At 36.3% G+C, this 19903-nt stretch overlaps 1 protein-coding gene across 1 annotated transcript; it reads right to left on the bottom strand.

Annotated features, from left to right (window-relative positions):
- Positions 1 to 2725: 2725 nt before the first annotated feature.
- On the bottom strand, positions 2726 to 12390 carry PRL (prolactin). The gene is made up of 5 exons (XM_008072076.1): positions 12363 to 12390; positions 9565 to 9743; positions 7987 to 8094; positions 5661 to 5840; positions 2726 to 3076 (listed from the first exon to the last, which is right to left on the bottom strand). Exons 1-5 carry the CDS (start codon positions 12388 to 12390, stop codon positions 2885 to 2887), a joined length of 687 nt encoding a protein of 228 aa, XP_008070267.1. The 3' UTR covers positions 2726 to 2884.
- Between the last annotated feature and the right edge of the window lie 7513 nt (positions 12391 to 19903).

Below are 19903 nucleotides of genomic sequence, written 5' to 3'. Positions count from 1 at the left end.
CAAATAACCTATTTTCTGCTACCTTTGCTGACTGTACAGAACACGTATGGCTTTGCTCTATCTCGTCTGTAAACAACAATATTCAGTTTATATGACACAGTCAAGCAGAGAGAAGCCGTTTACTATCACCCCATCAGTGGTTTACCAGAAGTCATAAATTTGTGCTTGGAATAAACACAATTTAAAAGGAATACATGAGGTTGCATGTTGGATAAGTAGTTAACTTATATTTCCTATTTGCATTGTCATTTTATTGCCAAATTTCAAATGCCATCCTCTCTGTTGGAAAAAGCTAGAAATTGGGAGACTAAGTGGGTGACACAATAAGATTAGGTGTTTTCAACAATAAATGAATTAGAAATAATGTATATACAGGTTTTCCTTCTACTTTCTTGCTTTTGAAAAAAGAAGGCTGAAATATGAGCAAGCTGACATTTTGCATGCAATTCAGGAGGAAAGGGAGAGGTTGATAGGTTAGTCTGGGCAGAGTATACTGTTGTATTCTAAAAGGTTTTGGTCATTGTAGCTAGAGGTAGGGGCACAATTTAGATAAAAAAACAACCCTGGCTACAAGGAAAGAGAATGGTTTTGCAGTGCATTGTTCCTATAAGTATGGGAAAGGTTTCTTTGAAAAGAAGTAGAAAATTGCTTTGAATTCTGATCTAAAGAAGTGCTAAATCCTCCTTGTCTGTAAAGCTATAGTAACTCAGTTGGTAAAGGCAAAGAATACTCTTAGTACAAAGGAGAATTTCAGAAAAGGAAAAGAGAAGAGAAAATGGAAAGGAAAGGAAAGGAGGACATGGGATGATGTTTGCATTTAGGGTATAAAAACTAAGGTAGATTTAGGTGTTCCCCAAGTACAGTATTTTAATAGCATCTTATCTTTCAAGACACAAGTCTTTTACTCACTTTTCTTCTTCTTGTCTTTTCTTTCTGTCTACACACACACACACACACACACACACACACACACACACACACACACGGTACCAAAAATAGATATAAACATTTTAAGAGATGTTTGCCATGATCAGAAATGTCTGGACGCTGATGGTTAACTACTCTGAGCACTTCTTGTAATTGGGGAAGTCAAATGTGACTTGTATTCATCTTTTGCTATCAGTATATATTGAGTATTACAATGTTAAATTGTTTTTTTCTTTCTTAAAAGGTGTTTACATTTTGGGGGCACATTCTCTCTCTCTCTCTCTCTATATATATATACACTATCCTTCCACCCCTACCTTTTAATTTCATGTCTGTCTGGATGTTGAATGAAATATTTCCTATTGTCTATTATCTAGAAATCCTGGCAAATGCCTGAAAACTGCAGAGCATCCTGGCAATATCAATGCCTTCCAAGGAGAGCTAGCAATAAGATTAACCTTCATCCTAGGCTGTTTAGAGGCAATTACACAAACTGAGTGACCCTTATCCAGTCACCTCTTTCCAGACACAACAATAGAAGACTATTAATTGAGGAGTGGGTTATAATTCAGTGGCCTAGTGGATAATGTTTGTGAGCCCAACTTTGTAAGGTAGTTGTTGATAAAGATAATTAGCCTCTGTGTTTAAAAGGAGGAATGGAGTCTTATTCCTCAGGTGAATGTCTGCTAATGAATCCAAATTTCTGATCTATTCTGTGTCTGTGTGAACATCAGAAGAGAATTGGTAGAGACCCCAGGAGAGAGTCAACAGTGATTCAGTATTATTACTACTCCATTGCCTAGGGAGGTTATGATGCATGAGTTTCCTGTGGGTCAGTTGACAGATAGCTGACCTTAAGCCAATTTTCTTCAATAGGATGCCTGCAGGTTGAGGGAAACAGCAGCAGAGGCTTTAAAGAATACTACAGATGGTAAAGCTATGGGGTAGATGGGAGAATCAAGCCAGACATTTCCCTTGGGAAAGAAACTATACAGTGAGTTGTCCCTGCTGATGGTGTCCTAGAAAATTACAACGGAACCCACTACCGGAGGGAATTCAAGTTTAGTCCCTGTCATCAAGGAGAAAGCTACAACAGCACCACCTAAGTCAGAATTTCCCATCTCTCCTAATCTTCTATCTCTTTTCAAAATAGCCAGTGGAATGGATCCAGAAGGAAGGAAGGAGCTAAGCATTGCAGAAATTGACTACATCTGCTTTTTCTGCTGAGTCCCTTGAGACAACATAGGGGGAGAGGAAAGCATTAAATACTTTAAATATGAGATGGAGTTGAAACCTAACTGAACTGGACTTGTTAGATCCAGAGTGACTAGAATATAAAAAATGTATCCAAGATGATGCAACGGAGATGGGAATTCAATAGAGCATGTTTAAAGCAGCTGTTAGTGAAAGGTAAAGCCACGTCATGTTTGCATTCTAACAATCTTTAGACTGTTCAGTAAACCTCACGCTATTTGGAAGCATTACAGTTGCATAGTACTTATATTGTCTGTCATAACACTCTGAAAGTTGTCGATAGAACATGGCTAACTTTCATAAAGAATCCAGAGAGTTCAATCTTCTTTATAGTATGACTAACATGACTAATAATCTGACCCTTTGATTCCAATAACTTGACCCACATTAATCTACTGTAATTCTAAAGTAAACTGTTAATTGTCTTATTTACAAGGTTAGCTTGTGTTACTTGTGATAAATTTTGATAAGAACTTCTCAATGAGTGATAGATTTTCTTTTGTTATTCTATTAAATGAAGATAAGAAGCTGTGACAAATTGGCATTTTAGATTTTGATGTCTCTAAGGAGTTAGTTTTTATTTTTAAAGAAGATACTCATGACACCCAGGCATGCATTAAAAAAAAATGATAAAACTAAAAGAAGCTTGCCATGAGATGGATTCTTAAGAGCCATCTCAGAAATCAATGGAATGGATGTTGGCTTAGCAGTTGCCGTCGTAGACAATTCGGCACTTCAGGAGCTTGAGGTAATTGTCAATCTTATGTGAATCCCTGCGTAGGCAGTGGAGCAGATTATAAAAAGCAGAAAGGCGAGACTCTTCATCAGCCGTCTGCAGCGATGGAAGTCCTGACCAGACAGCGTAGGGCTCACTTTCTCCGATTTCAGGATGAACCTAATCACCAGAAAAGATAGTGACTTATCATTCATATTATTAGTATTTGTATATCTCTGTTCTTCCTAATTGTTGAATTAAGAGTTGGGAAAGAGATAGGAATGTAAAATTTGAGCTAAAGGCAATAATTTTCATGCATCTGGGTCAGTGTATTAGAAATCTATGAATCTATTTTTTTTAAATAAATAAATTCCTGGGTTTTTTGAGTCTCCCTTCATATCCGTGTTAGCACTGAAAACACTTTGTGATTAATGTTACTGGCTTTTAGAATTGGTAGTAGAATCTATGAGTCTAAACAACAGATGCAGAACACATAAGTTTTCTGCTGTGTACGTGATCACCAATGAAGTATGTATGATGGTAGATGGAGGACCAGCAAGTTGTCATTTGAATATAGACATGAATTTGATCAAAGGACAATGGAAGGATTAGCTTCTGCTCTCTCACTTGAGGAACTACGTCATGAATCTTGTTCCTGATGTGCCTTTTAATTTTATTTCTTCCTTCAGTTCACCATTTATCGTTTTCTTGCTTTGAACCGAGTCTATTCTCTATGTAGTGTATATACTCAAAACTTCAGAAACAATGGGGATTGTACTTGATGCTTTAGGATGCAGATAATCTACTGATGACCAGGACTCAGAAGAAGAACTGAAGTGGTTAGGAGACTTTCATTCTACCAGCATGGGTATCCCCAAATTTCTATGAGGAACAGCTGCTTTCTTTTGAGGTCACTAGGGTTAGAGATGCTAGGAAAAGCATCCACAAGAAGGTGATGGTGGTAGCAACCCTTCAGTGGTGGGGCTATGTGGTAGGTTTGGGAGCATGGCTATGATAGTGAAAAGAAGGCTGAATGGAGAGGGAGTACCATGTATCTTTGCACTCTATCAGCCTTTGCGAAGTGGGAATCCCCAGAAATCTTAGAGACCAAGGAACCACCTTGGCTATTTCAGGGTTGTCAGTTACTTTGGAGAGCAACTAGGTACAGATCTGGAATAACTGTAGCCCTTGATCTGCTGAACTCTTTTCTATAGGATAAGAATATTTTTAAAATCCCTATTGGAATTTAAAGTGTGTGTGTGTGTGTGTGTGTGTGTGTGTGTGTGTGTGTGTGTGTGTTTTGTCTTGCTTTCTGTTTTTATTTTGGGTGCTTGAGTCCTAAGAGAAAATTTACTGTGCAAGTAACAATGATATGAAGATGAGTAAATAAATAAATAAACATCAGGGAAAAAAGAATAGGAAACGAAGTCTGATAGAACAAATCAGTGACCTCAGAAAGTAGGTTTACAGTAATGAAGAAAATAACTTGAAAATGAAGGTGTTTATTTCATGTTCCAAGGTTAAAATGTACTTTGTGTTTGTGTTGGATGTATTGTTCTCCCATGAAAATGATAAAAATGACACATGATAACATGCACTTAGTACACAAAAAGAGAAACATAAAATTGCTTCTGTTATTATTCTTATAATCATGTCTTTTTCTTTAGATGATGCATTATTCCTGAGAACTTCAGAAAGCTTTTTAGATGTGATCTTACTAATGTTGAAATTATCCCATCTGACAGTAGATATATATAGTACAAATAATACAATCTAACTATGATAAATTATTTGGGAGAGAGTAAATGCAATAATGTGAGTTTTGATTTGGGGACCCTATGTAAAGCAAAATGTAGAATGAGACAACTTTCCATAAATTACAAAATAAAGACTATTTCAGAAAAGATACAGCCCCTTTGCTTATGATTCCCTGAACTACCTCAAGTCAATGCAATCTGCAGGCATTGATGCTATGGACTCATCTTTTAAATCTTCTTGTCTTTCTGACACATCTGTGCAACAGATCATGTGGTGAAGGGGTGAGGTGGCTCATCTAGTCTCATTTTTATTTTCTCCTTTCTCCCTTCCCACTTTCATCTTCTGCTGAGGGGAGAAAAGAGAAAGACTTTGACCATAGTTTCAATAGTGAATATCATGGGATACTTCAGAGAAAATTTCTGAAGATTCTATTGCAGATTCTATTCTCTGTCCCCCCTGTCCCCAGAAAGGTGCAGATTTTTTTTTTTTTTTTTTGAGTTGGAGTCTCATTCTGTCACCCAGGCTGGAGGGCAGTGGCATGCCCAACCTGCTGTGCTCAGGCAATCCTTCCACCTCAACCTTCCAAGTAGCTGGAACTATAGGCATGTGCCATCATGCCTGGTTAATTTTTCTTGATTTTTTGTAGAGATGAGGTCTCATCAAGTTGTCCAGGCTGGTCTCGAACCCATGGACCGGGGCAATCCTCTCACCTCAGCCTCCTGAAGTGCTGGGATTATAGGCGTGACCCGCCGTGCTCAGCCAGGTGCAAGTCTTGATGGATTTGTTTATAGTGTAGGGAAAAGTGTGCCTGTCAAATATCATAGAATTCTAAGATCCATTTACATTAGAATCTATCACTATGAATGACTAGGCTCTTGCTTTGTTTAATTGCAGTCTAGAATATGGAATGCCTACATTTCCTTCTTTCAAAGTGACATATTTCTCATCACAGAGGTCATCTGCTTCCTTAATGAGATAAACAAAGAAGAACCAGGAGGTTGCTCACCTGACCCACTATCTTCTCCATGCCTTCCAGCAGTCGTTGGTTTTGCTCCTCAATCTCTACGGCTCTTGACACAATAGACTCCGGGGCCTCTTCCATACCACGCACTTCTAAGACTAGATGATACAAAGGATCGTTCCAGGAGCGCAGCAATCTGAGTACTTGGTACAGAAGGTCTATGTGCTAAGCAGTCACATCAAACAATAGTGTTAAAATAAGCAAAATACAAAATGAGATTAGTTACATGTGATGTTTGCTCAGAGAGGCAAATATCTCATTGTTATTTTTGTGTGGAGGTCAAATGTTTTTTCTAGGTGATAGAAGTTGTAGAAATGTAACATTTAAGCTATTGGCATACACTTTGCTAAAAAAAAAGCTAACTTATTTTAATAAATACTTTTTCTAATGAGAGCTCTAATTGATAGCATAAATAATTTTGTGTTTTCTCTGAAATTGTACCATTTAGCCACTCGAAAAGAACTTTTATATTTGATTGGTGTACTTGTCTATGGGGAAAAACTAAAGTTTTTCTGGAACTCGATAGGTGCCTATAGTACCTGACTCAGAAACAGTCAGTGTCAGTAACGAGGGGCTCAGATTGTTATCATCCAATGATTTACTCATGCAAATGAATCAAATTGTTCATGAATATATTTCTTTGTGATTTGTAGCTTTATTTTAGGATATTAGGGCAAAGCGGTAATGAGGATGTAATGGTATTCATAAACATGCTTTCCTCAATCTACATAGCCTCCTGTTCCATGCTGCCAGCAGAGAAACTTATTCTGTAGGCTTATGCAGGTGAATCACATGGGACAATGCTATATTTAATAGCGGCCTCAATGGACTTCGCAATGGAGTTTTGGCTGCCTGGTTTATGCTTACTCTCAGGATTGTACATGAGACTTCAAGTGGCTGATTATCTCAGATTCAAAACGCTTGCTGTGTTGATGCCTGTACCTAGTTTAGTGGTAACAAAAATGAAGAATAGGATACGAAAGAAGGAAGGGAGCTATACGAGGCGCAGGCTATAAAGAGAACATCAGCGTAGTTTTGCTGGGAGCCTTGGGACACAATGATTAAGAGGGAGGGCTTTGAATTGGATGAAGCCCAGCCCTGTGAATGGTGCGATTTCCATAACCTCTCTGAGTCTCAGTGTCCTTATCTCAATGTGTGCCTTGTGTTACAGGATTTTTGTGAGAATTAAATACAGTAATGCATATAAAGTGTTTTGTGCAGTGTCTGGTATTGTAGTCGAGTTTGAGTATCCCTAATCTGAAAATCAAAATCCTAAATGCTCCAATGAGCATTTCCTTGAGTGTCATGCTGACACTCAAAAAGTTTCAAATTTTGGAGCATTTGAGTTTCAGATTAGGGATATCCAACCTGTAGCTCTCCAAAAATCTTATTTCCTCTTGCTCCTCCTCCCTCTCCTCTTTCTCTTCCATTTATTATAAGTATTGCAATTATTATTAATGAGCATAGCAGATAGACAGAATGCTGGTGCCATTAATAAAATTATCAAAAGAGGATACTTGGTATTTGTGGGGGGGATATATGTGAAGATGTTTATTTTAAATCATGTTAAGACTGTGGTTATGGCAGGGAGTCAGTAGAGAAAGATTATAACAATAAAAGATTGAGCTGGAATATGTAATTGGGGCTTGATATGCAGACTGTTGTCATCAGAACACAGGCGATAGTTGCTGCTGGGGAAAGCAAAATATAATATCTTATAGGATCTTCTCTGGGGTTGGGGAAGGGTGACATGACTAAGAAATAGGGAGAGGACAGAGGAGTCAGTGAAGAATAAACTGGAAAAAGTGTCAGAGAAGTGGAAATAGAGTGGAAGTGGAAATAGAAAAAGGCCTTAAAATTCTGGAAGAGACAGTTCATATAGTACAGGAGTCAATAATGTAAAATGCTCCCAATGTATAGTGGTCACTAGTAACCTGCAATAAATACAACTGCATTTGCTTTTCTTACATACGCATGGGTGTATATTTACCCATAGAAGTCCAATTGAGTTCAAACTTTCATACAATATAATATATGCAATCCTAGGGGAAAGGCATTGGTGAAAATAATGTCATCTGCATGGACAGTTTATGGATCTGCTATTCAGTTTGCTGCTACAATCTTAGCATTTAATTTTATATTTCATCTACTACATAATGTAATTTTTCTTTGTTTATTCTTCCTCCATTTTTCTCTTCATGTACAATTACCTTTGGTTATTACAGCACCTCTACTAGGCTGCCACATGATAACACCACTATTGCAGCCTCAGTTGTTTTAGTAAAAAAAAAAACCTGGAGAAAAGACTCACACGGATCTGTTGAGCTTGCTCTTTGTCTTCGGGGGTAGAGAGGGAAGAAGTATGGCAGCTGTTGATGGCCTTGGTAATGAACCCACGCCCCTGAGCATACCGTTGATCCTGGAAATGACAAAGCACATTAAATCAGTTGGGGTGGTTTGGGCGTTGAATAAATGAATCCATTACCAGAATATTAATACATTTGATGGATGTGCAATTTTTTTAAAAAAAATAAACACAACATAAAAATGTAGACTAAAGAATTAAGGAAGTAATGCTTTTTACCTCCCTTTCTTTATCCCTATGAACTTAATTTTTCCATCTAAATTTTCTAAATCCCATCCTTTTCCATTCCTTATGATTCCCTTGTTGTTTACTTTCACTCTTCACATGAGTTACTATTTGGAAAGCAAACACTAAAAATAGCAAAAATATGAAACATTCAATGTTATTAAGTATCATCTTTCTTCAGTATTTGAGCCAAATGTCAAAGTGCACATATATCTACATTTATCCATTTAATCTCTTGTTTACTGTGAGTCCAAGCTGGTAGGCTTCTCTTAATAGGCATTATAAAATTATAACTGTTTTAATAATTTCTGAGTCTACACACTTGTACGACAAGTTCATCATTGATATGGAATAGTTTTTTATTGTGACAAAATATGTCAGAAACACAGGACACAAAAAATTTAAGAAAAGTAAAAAATGGTCTGAGAATAAGAACAGAAAAAAATTAGCTAATCCACTGACAGAAAAAAAACCTAATCTTTAGCAAAAATTATAGAAGCTTAAAGGGATTACTAGAAATATTTAGAAGACAAAAAATAGCCAATCAAAAATGGAGAATAAAAAGAAACTAGTGAATAAAAAGAACTGTACAAATGTATATTTATCATGAACATAAAGCCACATTCTTTTTAGATATGGAGGCCCTTTGATCTATAGAAGCTCTAATCTATTGTCTGCTCCTTGATTGACCTAGACCTATGACTTTCAAAATACGTTAATCAGAAGGATAAAACCCATTTCTCAAAAGGAAAGAAAATACTTGCTTCCATTTCTAAGTCAGCCCTTTAGTGTAATTATAAACCTATACACTGAAAATCTTAGAGAAATGATTTTCTAGCATTTTGAGGTTTCTGAAAGTTATTATTATCATTTTTTCATTGATGTGGGTTCAGCTTAGTTTAATTCTATTCAATCCCCTCAATTCACAGAAGTACGATCCTCATTTATTGAATATCTATGTGCTAAGTGAAGAATGCCTATACAGTCTAACTATTACACTCAAGAACAAGAAATCAACACTCGTTCTTCTCCTTAGCCCCTTATGTCAGATGCTTAAATTTTTTAAAGCAAAGGCGATTGATCATTTAAAAAGGCATTACATTCTTTGAGGATCTTTGAGATTTCCTGAAACTCTTTTTTCGCTTTGTTCCAAATTTTATTAGCTGATGCCTGTATTTACCTATTTAAAGAGTATTGTTTGAAGCTTGACTCAGGAGGTCTTCTCATCTAAGGTGTAGCACAGTCCAGTCATTCACATAAAGGCTCCCTCTGGGAGGAAGCAGGAATTGCAGTACTTACATATTCGTAGAACATTTCAGAGGCGAGGCTATGGATGTAGTGGGACAGGATGACTGCACGGTCAAACAGGTCTTGAAGGGACACCTGGCAGTTGCCAGCCCCAGTGGGACAGATGGGCAGGGAGTCTGTGCTCTTGCACAGGAGCAGGTTTGACACCAGCAGCAGCAGCAGAAGTGACCCTGCTTAAATAAGAACGTGAGTCACTTGGAGATGATCTATTCTGCTGAGGTTATCGAAAGTAATCCTGCCAAGAGAGTCTTATCTCTCCCCACTGCCCTCAGCTGCATGATTTGGTATTGTAATAACTGGGGTGGGGATAGAATCAACAACTTGCACTGTGTAAATTTAGATAAATAATTGTATTTGCACAGATGTATAGTTAGAGAAGTGGGTTACTCCTTGCATTTTTGTATGGCTCCCAGAAGTGCTTCTGTACTTGGCAAACATTTGGAGCTTAAATTAATTCTGAGTCAGGGTGTTCAGGTCATTCTCTTAAGGTAGTTTTATGTCTTGAGAGTTTCTGCACATTTTCAGCAGTTGGGTGGGCTCTCTAGGAGTTTGCAATTTTTTTTTTTTGAGTTGGAGTCTCACTCTGTCGCCCAGACTGGAGTGCAGTGGTCGCTCCTGGCCACCACAGCCTTGACCTGCTGGGCTCCGGCCATCTTTCCACCTCAGCCTTCCAAGTAGCTGGAAATACAGCCGTGCGCTACCATGCCTGGCTAATTTTTGATTTATTGTAGAGATGAGGTCTCGCCAAGTTGCCCAGGCGGGTCTTGAACCCACGGGCTCAGGCAATCCACTCACCTCGGTCTCCCAAAGCGCAGGATTAGAGGCTGAGCCACCGAGCCCGTCTTAAATTTTTTTTTTTTAAAAAAACCTCAGTCATTTTAGACACTGATGTGACAAGTGCAGCACTGTTGATCTCTTTGATTTATCTTCATGCCTGATACGAATAAACACATGATTGCTTGATTGCTAATACTGAGTATGAAGAGAATTCTAACATAAAAATGATGCTGTAGCTTGGCTCAGCTAACCCATCATAATAATCCCATGCATTTGTTTGATACTTTGCCAAAGCTTTACACTTTTTTCTAAATAAGAGCTTCACAGTAACCCTGTGAGATAGGCTGGGGCTTTGTAATTATCATCAAATTATATTGATGAAACTGATGGCTTAGGAAGGTTAAGTGATTTTCCCCAAGTCCTATTATTAGCAGGTGAGAGAGGCAGTTTGCCAATACCATGGTCTTTGCATATCACCTGGTCACATCACACACCTGTGGGTTTTCAGTCTGCATCTGTGAAACAGGAACCACATCACTAGCTGTGATGGCTCAGTGTTTGCAAAGATTGTTGCCATTACTTGGGAAGAACAACTCCTTGCCTGTGATTTCGTGATAACAGAGGCCCTAGGAAGCTTGATTTTATCCACTTTTCCTGCTTTAACTATAAAATACCCAATTTTAAAATCTTCAGAATGATCAGAGATAGTTTTGTCATCAATTTGCTATCTCAGCAGATAGGCAGATACAGACCTTTAATATATCAATAATTTACACTTTCAAAAGAAAGGAAGCAACATATAACTATCAAATTAAAACCACTTTTTAACGTCAGTGATGCTACTCCAAAAGAGTATCTATTAAAAAAATGTGTTTATCAGAACTAAGTTCTACAGAACATTTGATAAATGCAGTTGAAAATGTACAAGATAAAGCTAGGCAAATGCTAAAGATTAATTTGTGAAAAAATGCCTAAACACCTAAAAAACTGTTTCATGTAGAAAGTAACTAAACTTTTTAGCTGCAAAACAAAAAGTATTAATGTTGTGAGATGATTCCTATTATAGACTTTTGATTTACCAAGAACATGACACTTCCAAAAGTTTATTTAATGCATGTTATTGTCATATGATGTAAGCAAATGAATATTTTATCGACATGTGTAAATAAATATGCTTTGCAGATAGAAAGATTAGAATAGCACCTCTAGGAAATTCATAACCAGGTAAATATTCTTTAACTCTGAGTACATATATCTGCACATTATGTAAGGAATTTTCACAGTCCAAGATGAGATAAAATAAACAAATATTTTTGTTCTTTATTTCATAAGACAAATTTTATGGTTGTTACTAATTTATTTTTCTCACAAATGTCAGCCATGAAAATAAGGGTGATTAATTATTACTAGCCTGTTTTTCCTTTTGGATTGTCATTTTGGCTTGAACTAAATTGACAGAACAGTAGAAGAGGCAATTGTGCATTCTTTGTCTATCTTATGACTTCAGAATTGAAAGTTTCATCAATTTGATTCAAGCTGATCCAGGAACCAGGAAATGTTAGTTTCTGCTTTCTGGAGTTGTGACAAATTATATCCATTATTATTGGGTATTATTCTAGTCCGGGGTTTCTTAATCACAGGATTATTGGCATTTTGAATTGGATAACTCCTTATTCAGGGGGCTGTCTTGTGCACTGTAGGATGTTTAGCAGCAGTCCTGATTTCTATTCATTAAATACCAGTAGCACTGTTCCCCTGTCTCCTACATCTCAAATAAGACAAACCAAAACATCTCCTGGCATTGCCAAATGTCTCTGGGAGGAGGAATCTTTTGTTTGAGAACCACTGCTCTATTCTATTGTGCCATTGTACAATTGCTTTCTAGAGCAATGATTAGATAGTGCTTCCAAATCTGGTAACTCCGAAACCTCTTGCTATTAGTTAAAAATTTTACCTGAATCCCCCATAGAATTATTGGTAAAACCAACAACCTGGTGAGTTGTTGCACGTACCTTTCGGTGGTGACCTTTGGCGGGACATGGCGGTGATCATTGCAGAAAACACACTTTACCAGAGACCTGGAAGTCCTACAGCTTTCTCTTTCCCAGATATCGGCTTTATAAACCTTTGACATATTCATGAATATATTGAATCAGGCTTTCTCTTCCCTTTTCCTGGTCATCTATTTCCGTCATTGAGATTACCCCCATAATTTCAAACATCAAATGGTATTTTATTTCTTATTCATATTCAGGAAGACATACTGGCCAGAAATGAACATTCTAGGAAGGATTTTGATTAATTAGAACAAAAGGAAATGAGAGAAATGATGAAGGTGAGATCTGGAGACAAGTTTAAGTTAGAGGATCCATAAAACTACAAAAGTCATTTACTTTAAAAATTTACCTTTATTTCTCAGCAGTGTCTTGAATATATAGCATTATGTTTCAATTAGACAATAGTCACATGTATTATAAATTATCAGTTTTTAAATTCAAGACTCTAAGTAAATATTTCAAAATTCCCATACTAAGTGCTAGGAGATATAGAATAATTATTGAATTAAAGCTTTAATTTTAATTTAATTTAAAATGTATAAAATTAAATTTTCCTCCTTTTTTCTTGCTTTTACATATTCTGTTTTGCCCTTTTGAAAATGGCATGTATGTATGGTACTTGGTTTTATAATGTGCATTTGTATCTGTTTATTTTGGTTGCAACAAATCTGTAAAGTTGTTTTATTATTTCCAGTTTACAAATTAAGAAACAGTCTTGGAAAAACTAGATGAAAAGGATAAGAAATAAGTAATTCTACGGTTGAGCTAGATGAAGGAAAGGTTATTACTTCATGGGAAGTCAGCAGGAGTGTGAGGAAGGCTGGAAAATAAATTGTCTGGCAAACACTGCTGAACATATCACCCCCGATTTAAGAGAGTTTATTTTGGAGAAGGCTATCGTAGATTTTGAGGGTAAACACACATACATATGCACACACACCCATTCACACACTTCCTGACATGTCATGTAATCAATCAAAATTTCCTCCAATCATTTCCACTTTCAAGACTATTAGTGGGTAAACTGCTATTAACTTTTGATCACTCTACTTTCTTTGACCCTGAGCTACTCTGGAGTTAAGGTGACAAAAATTCATCTTTCATGGACTCAAAAGTTTCATTCATCTTTTGGAGATTTCCTGAATGCAATAATGAATAAGAATTAAGTTGTTGATGACTTTATCTAATTTTTAAGTCCATGCATCTAAAGCAGCCTGTGACCTTTACTTTCAAACTTACTGTCTCTCAGAGTAGGCTGACAAATGAGGTAATTTAAAAAATAATCTTCCTATGGCATTTACTTTTTCCATAGTTGCTAGTGCCACATATGTGCTTTAGCAATTATCTGACTAAGTGCTCTTATGGGGACCTAGAAATTTTAACAAAGACTAAAGTCACTGAAAAATGATCTTCCTAATTACCTTGGCTTAAGCGATCCTACATTTTGAATCCTAAACATAAAATGTGATGATTCATAGACCCTATCTGTTAAGAGCTGGGTCAGGATTCCATACACTCACACTAAGTATCCATTTTTTTTCCCGGGATGGTGAAAGTCTGAATTCTTAAGAAAGCAGAGCCATGTGGTAGAGAAATTAACATAGCCCTACATTCCCCTCCTCTCCCAGAAACGTAAGAGTAAAAAAAATCTGCCATAAGAACTGACAATGACAACTTAATCTTAAAATTTAAAGGTGTTGCAACATTTGTAGATTGCCAGGATAAGAGTAATCTAAGAAAACCTAAGCTGTGTTTATTCAGCAGAGGCCAATCGATTTATTTGACTGCAAAGAGGTACATGTTTCTCTGTAAAATTTATTATGTGCTTCCTTGCTGTTCCACAGTCCCACATTTCCTGTGAACGGGATATTGCAATATCTAAATAATGCAAAAGGCATATTTTATGCAAAAAGTCATAGTTGTCATATTTTTTCTAACTGTTATGTATGTCACCCATGTTCACCTTAATTTTTATATGTGCTCTCTGGCCCGACTTCCTCTTGATCAAACTGTGCCATTAAAAAAAAAAATTTCTCTAGGAGTGGACCTGTCTGTTTTTATTTACCTGACTTCATTTGTTTTCCATTTTTGGTCTGAGGACTGGGATTACACTGAGAGCTGATGGTGGATTTCTGTCAAGTTGCTAAATACATAACTCCAGTGATGCTAAAGTCCCTATTCTATTTTTAGTACCTGAAATTAATAAACAAATCTGCTGTCTTTTCTAAAAGACTGATTTTTAACATTAAGTAACATCGGGTTGGTTTTCACTCTTAACTTCTTTATGTTTTGTCTTGTTATCTATTTTAAAGTTTGTAATAATTTTTTTTCTTTTGTCATTTATGATGGAAAACATATTTAAAATGCTTCACATAACTTAAAAGGTGTCTACACCTATATGATACAGGATGTTAAAGACTGAAAGAAATGAAAAGTTTAACAAACTTCAGAATAAATGTATCACAAAGATATTTCTGTTTATATTAATAGTGAATTATTGTCAATAAGGTGAAATTTGTAACTGATTAAGAGTGTTTTGTTTATGGATTAGTAAATTACAAATAGTCATCTTCCAAAACTTGGATTAATAAGATCAGATAGAATATATGTTGTTTTCAGTATAAAATATCAGAAGATGTAAAGGTCACATTGGAGAAAGGATCAATGGTGCTTTCTTAAATGACACTGTTTTCAGAATAAGCAAAATGTGATTGTTTAATTACATTCTACTATTTAGATTAACTTCATGCATATTGTTAAATTTGGCCTAAAGATATTTCCATAGGCAGCAAACTTCAACCTAACTCAGTATGTAAGCACACTGCAACCTATGTCAAGAGTATATAATTGTAGCAAATTGCTGAGTCTCAGCCAATCATAGAAGACAAGCTTTCAGTCAATCATTGGCTGCAAACTGCTCAGGCATGTCCCACTGAAGCGAAGGACTAGTGTAATCAATCAGCTTATTTCTATATGTCACTTTATTTTTCTGTCCATAAATACTGCCTGACCATTTTTCTGGTGGAGCTCTCTGAATCGTTTCTAGTTCATGGTGCTTTCTGGTTCATGAATTGTTTCTTTGCTTATATAAATGGCTTAATGTGATTTGTCTGAAGTTTTTTTATTTTAACAACTATGAGAAATACTTTTTGTTTTCTAAGTGCCCATGTTTATTGCTTGCTTTTTTCTAGGGCTTTGGAAGTTCTTAGTTTCTCCAAGTGACTCCCAAAGCCGAGTTCTTAATATATTGGCAGTGTCTTGAGAGTGTTTCCTCCTTAAATAAAAAACCATAGTGGAAGCATTCAGAAAATTTCCCTGTCATTCCTATTATTTTTCTTTATTTACTGCAATGCTAATCATATCCTCTGGTTTAGTTCTGTGAGTTCCTTGTGTTAGCTTACTCTATGAGTTTCTGGTCACATGCTTATTCTGAATGATTTGCACCTTTGGGTAAATTTTTATGCCTGATATAAGAGAATTCTATATTTAAGAATGATGTATCCAGAGATTTCATGAAATCACTTTTTGAGACTTACAGTTTTTCAAGTTACAAACATCAAATTTTTAGCTATATGTTAATGATAAATGAAACAGAGGTAACATTCCCTGTAAGATTCCTCACACTGCCATATTATATTCCTTGTCTAATGGGAAGTGGATTTGAAGCATGCCCGCTTCCAGGGGCCAGTTTGTTTGTCTGTCTTCTGTCTGTCTGTCTATTTCTATTCTCTCTTCTCTCTCTCTCTCCCCTATCTATCTACCTGTCCATCTATCTATGTCATCTGTTATCTTCATCATCATCATCTATCACCATTATGTGATAGGAAATGGGATTCTGAGCCATGCATACTTCCAGGAATATTTTGAAAAATTTCAATTTGGAATTATACTTAGCACAGGCACTACCAGACAGAACAGAAAGATATAGCAATAGATCAAGTCCCTGAGGCCCCCTGAACTGATAGCCATTGATTCTTTCATTTTGGTGAGGCTGTGAGTGGGAATGGGAGGTTGGGGTAAGGGGTATCCTAGGTGAGGGCTGAGTTAGTTTAGGGGAATCAGGGCACTGGGGAGATCAGGGCAGCAATTCTGCACTGAGAAGTATTTTGATATTGTAAAAATTCACAGGTTACACATGTACTGGCACACTATCACCCCTTTCCTTCTCCACTGCTATTTTTTTTGCATATAATGAAATAATCAAGATTGAGAAGCAGGGTCGGTTCTTCAGAGGAAATATTACCCTCCCAAATCAGCCAACGTACCCTTCATCCTCCAATATATTTTTCTATTAAATATATCTAAAATATTTTAACCATGACATGTCCACTTATCTTTGTTTTTCTTACTAATTCATTGAATACAGCATGTCTTTACCAGTGTAATATATACTTTGATATTCAGGGGTTAGCTACAGTGACAATTGTTTAGCAAAGCTCTCTATCCTTTGGGGTTGACTTGGGCAAATAGGGACATATGAATAATCAATTCCTTGACAGAGTGCTCTATTGGCCAATAGCAATTAAAATATATATTTAATGAAAGACTTTTAAATGATGGGGGAAAAAGTAAAGGTTCAAAGTAATGAAAAAGATTTCTGAGGTAAAGCAGATCACAGAATGCCTTTCCCCGATTCTAATAAAATGAATAGAAAACGGGCTTTAACAAAAAAACTGGCAAAAATACACTTGCTATTAAAGGTAGAAGGAGGTACAGTCATGTTAATTATTCTTTATGATTCATATCTGGAAACCAATAGATATTGTCAAATTGATTCTTTTGTTAAAAAAAGGAAAGTTTTCAACAGATGATGCCAAGTTATGATTATAACCTTTTTAAAAATGAAAAACAGATTGTAAACCTTCTAATTGTCAGAAAAGAGAAAATACACAGATGCATACATACATCAAACATGAAACAATACGTTTAACAAAAGGCATGAAACAAGAGAAATACAAACAAACAAAAAAAAATACAAAACTAGGGACCAGAATAAGATCAAACATATCATGGAATATGCTGACTTATTAAAAGAATATGACTCAGTTTCTCTAAAAATGGCAAGTCCTAATTCAATGCTTACATACAAGTGATCCCTCAGCATGCAGGGGAGAAGAGATTTCTTTTCTCTCCATCACTGGGTTCGTCACTAATAGCCCTGTAGCCAAAGACCCAATAATAAAAGAAAAACATACAGATCTATTCAATAGAAATGAAGGCCATAGAAATGAAGACACAAAGACACAAGAAGACCTGTGTATTTTTATATTTAGAGTTGATGAATAATGGACAGTTGTTTAGAAATATAACGGGAAGAAAGGGAGTATGGACTAATATTATCTGATGGTAATAAACTTCAGGGAAGTTAACAAAGCCTATATGTTCAAATTATTCCTGGTGTCTCTGTGTCTTTGAGAATCAGGATGTTCCTTTCAACTGAGAATAGGGAGGGTACCTCTGGAATGGAGGTTCTGATTACCTACTTTAGAGGAAGATCAGAGAATTCTTTTATGGCCGACTTCAGGGGAGGAGGATAGGAGAAGGTCACAGGGAGACTGTACTGATTTTATGGTTTTCTTAAAATGCCAAATTGCTGTATTTGGGGATATTGTGTCCTGAACCCCAACAATCTGAAACTGTGGTTTTCAAAGGGCAAGCAGTTAGGGAATGCTTTTGCCTCCCAGGGGACATTTGCCAATGTCTGAAGACATTTTTTTACTGTATAACTGAAAGTGGGGGTGCTCCTAGCATCTGGGGGTTAGATGCCAGATGTGTAGAATGTTTAATTCTACAACACACGGTACGGCTGTCAAAACTAAATATTACGCCATCAGTATGCTGCTGCTGAGAAATGCTGATCTAAAATGAAGTGTCTAAGAAAAGTTGAAATACAAAAATATCACATCAAGAAAATGACTTAAAATTTCTGGAGTAATAAATTGACTCATTGGCAAAACTGTTAAAGCAAAGTACACTACTTTGTGATATTATACACAATTAACAAGGGCGATAAGGCTATCTACAATCTTTTTGCATTCAATAACATGGTCAAAACTACAAAATATACATTAAGAAAATGTAAGGGAAAATCAGCCAAGACAGAGTTAGGAGACCATATGGGTGTTTGTGTTTCAAGCACTGGAAACCTCTACAATAGAACATATGGCAAAAACAAATAAATAGTATAAGTTTTGTTTTCTCTTAATGGTCGCCAATGAATGTTTAATTGCTAAATCTAAATAGCTCCTTGAGTTTTTAATTTATATTGACTTTTTTGGCATTCAACCCTATACTGTCCCTCTGAGCTGTCCTATTCAGTTATGAAGATGATCACAACTCTATTCATCTTTCTCTAACTTCTACCTGCTAGATGTTGCAACTCATATGTCTTCAGGTAAGATACACTGAATTATTGAGTAAAATCCTTAATCCTTCATTTTTTCTCTCAAACAAAAGGTTTTTCAGTCACACTTAACATCTCAGAATTGTGTTTATTTCCTTTTATTTTATTTCCCTTGCATCACACTCAACTAGTTGGTATGTTATAATTATTCTCTCTAACACCATAAAATTATTTTTCCTCCCCTTTCCAGGTTATCTTGACCTGCATATTTATAATAGTATCTCTTCCTTTTTCTCCTGCCTATGTCCAATGAAATTTCAATTTGTTTATTTATCAAGAAGATGAATAATCCCCAAAGGCAACTTCTGGACAATCTCTAAATTGTCTAAATTAAAGTATTTGAAGCAGAGGAGCCATGGTATTCCTAAGCAAATATCGCATTTTTCAAATGAAAAATATCACATTTTACAAATAAAAAAGGGGTAAGCATATTTAATTACTGAAATAACTGGCACTGGAACTCCAAATTAAAAAGAAGTTATGCAATAGCTTTAGTGGTACAAATGGTTTTTGGTTACACGAATGCGTTGCATAGTGCTGAAGAAGTCTAAGCTTTAAGTGTACCTGTCACTCCCACTAGTGGACACTGTACCAGATAGGCGACTTTTCATCCTTCTCCCCCTCCCCACCCTCTCTTTTCTGAGTCTTCAATGTCCATTATACCATTATCCATGCCTTTGCAGACCCTTAGCTTTAGCTCCCACTTATAAGTGAGAACTTATGATACTTGACTTTCTGTTCCTGCATTAGTTCACTTAGGACGATAGTCTCCAATTTCATCTAAGTTGTTGCAAAATTATTATTTCGTTCATTTTCAAGGTTGAATATTATTCCATGGTCTGTGTGTGTGTGTGTGTGTGTGTGTGTGTGTGTGTGTGTGTGTGTGTGGGTGCGCGCGCGCGCGCATGTGTGTGTATCACATTTTCATTATCCACTGATCAGTTGATAGGCATTTAGTTTGGTTCCACATCTTTGCAATTGTGAATTGTGCTGCAGTAACATATGAGTGCAGGTGTCTTTTTTTGTATAATGAACTCTTTTGAGATACCAGCTAGTGGAATTGCTGGATCAAATGGTAGATCTACTTTTAGCT

Source organism: Carlito syrichta, unplaced genomic scaffold (assembly GCF_000164805.1).
Source record: "Carlito syrichta isolate Samal-C Ts95f unplaced genomic scaffold, Tarsius_syrichta-2.0.1 Scaffold114097, whole genome shotgun sequence".
Classification (NCBI taxonomy): domain Eukaryota; kingdom Metazoa; phylum Chordata; class Mammalia; order Primates; family Tarsiidae; genus Carlito; species Carlito syrichta.
Note: the sequence above shows the minus strand (reverse complement) of the source record. Positions and strands in the feature narration are given on the sequence as shown.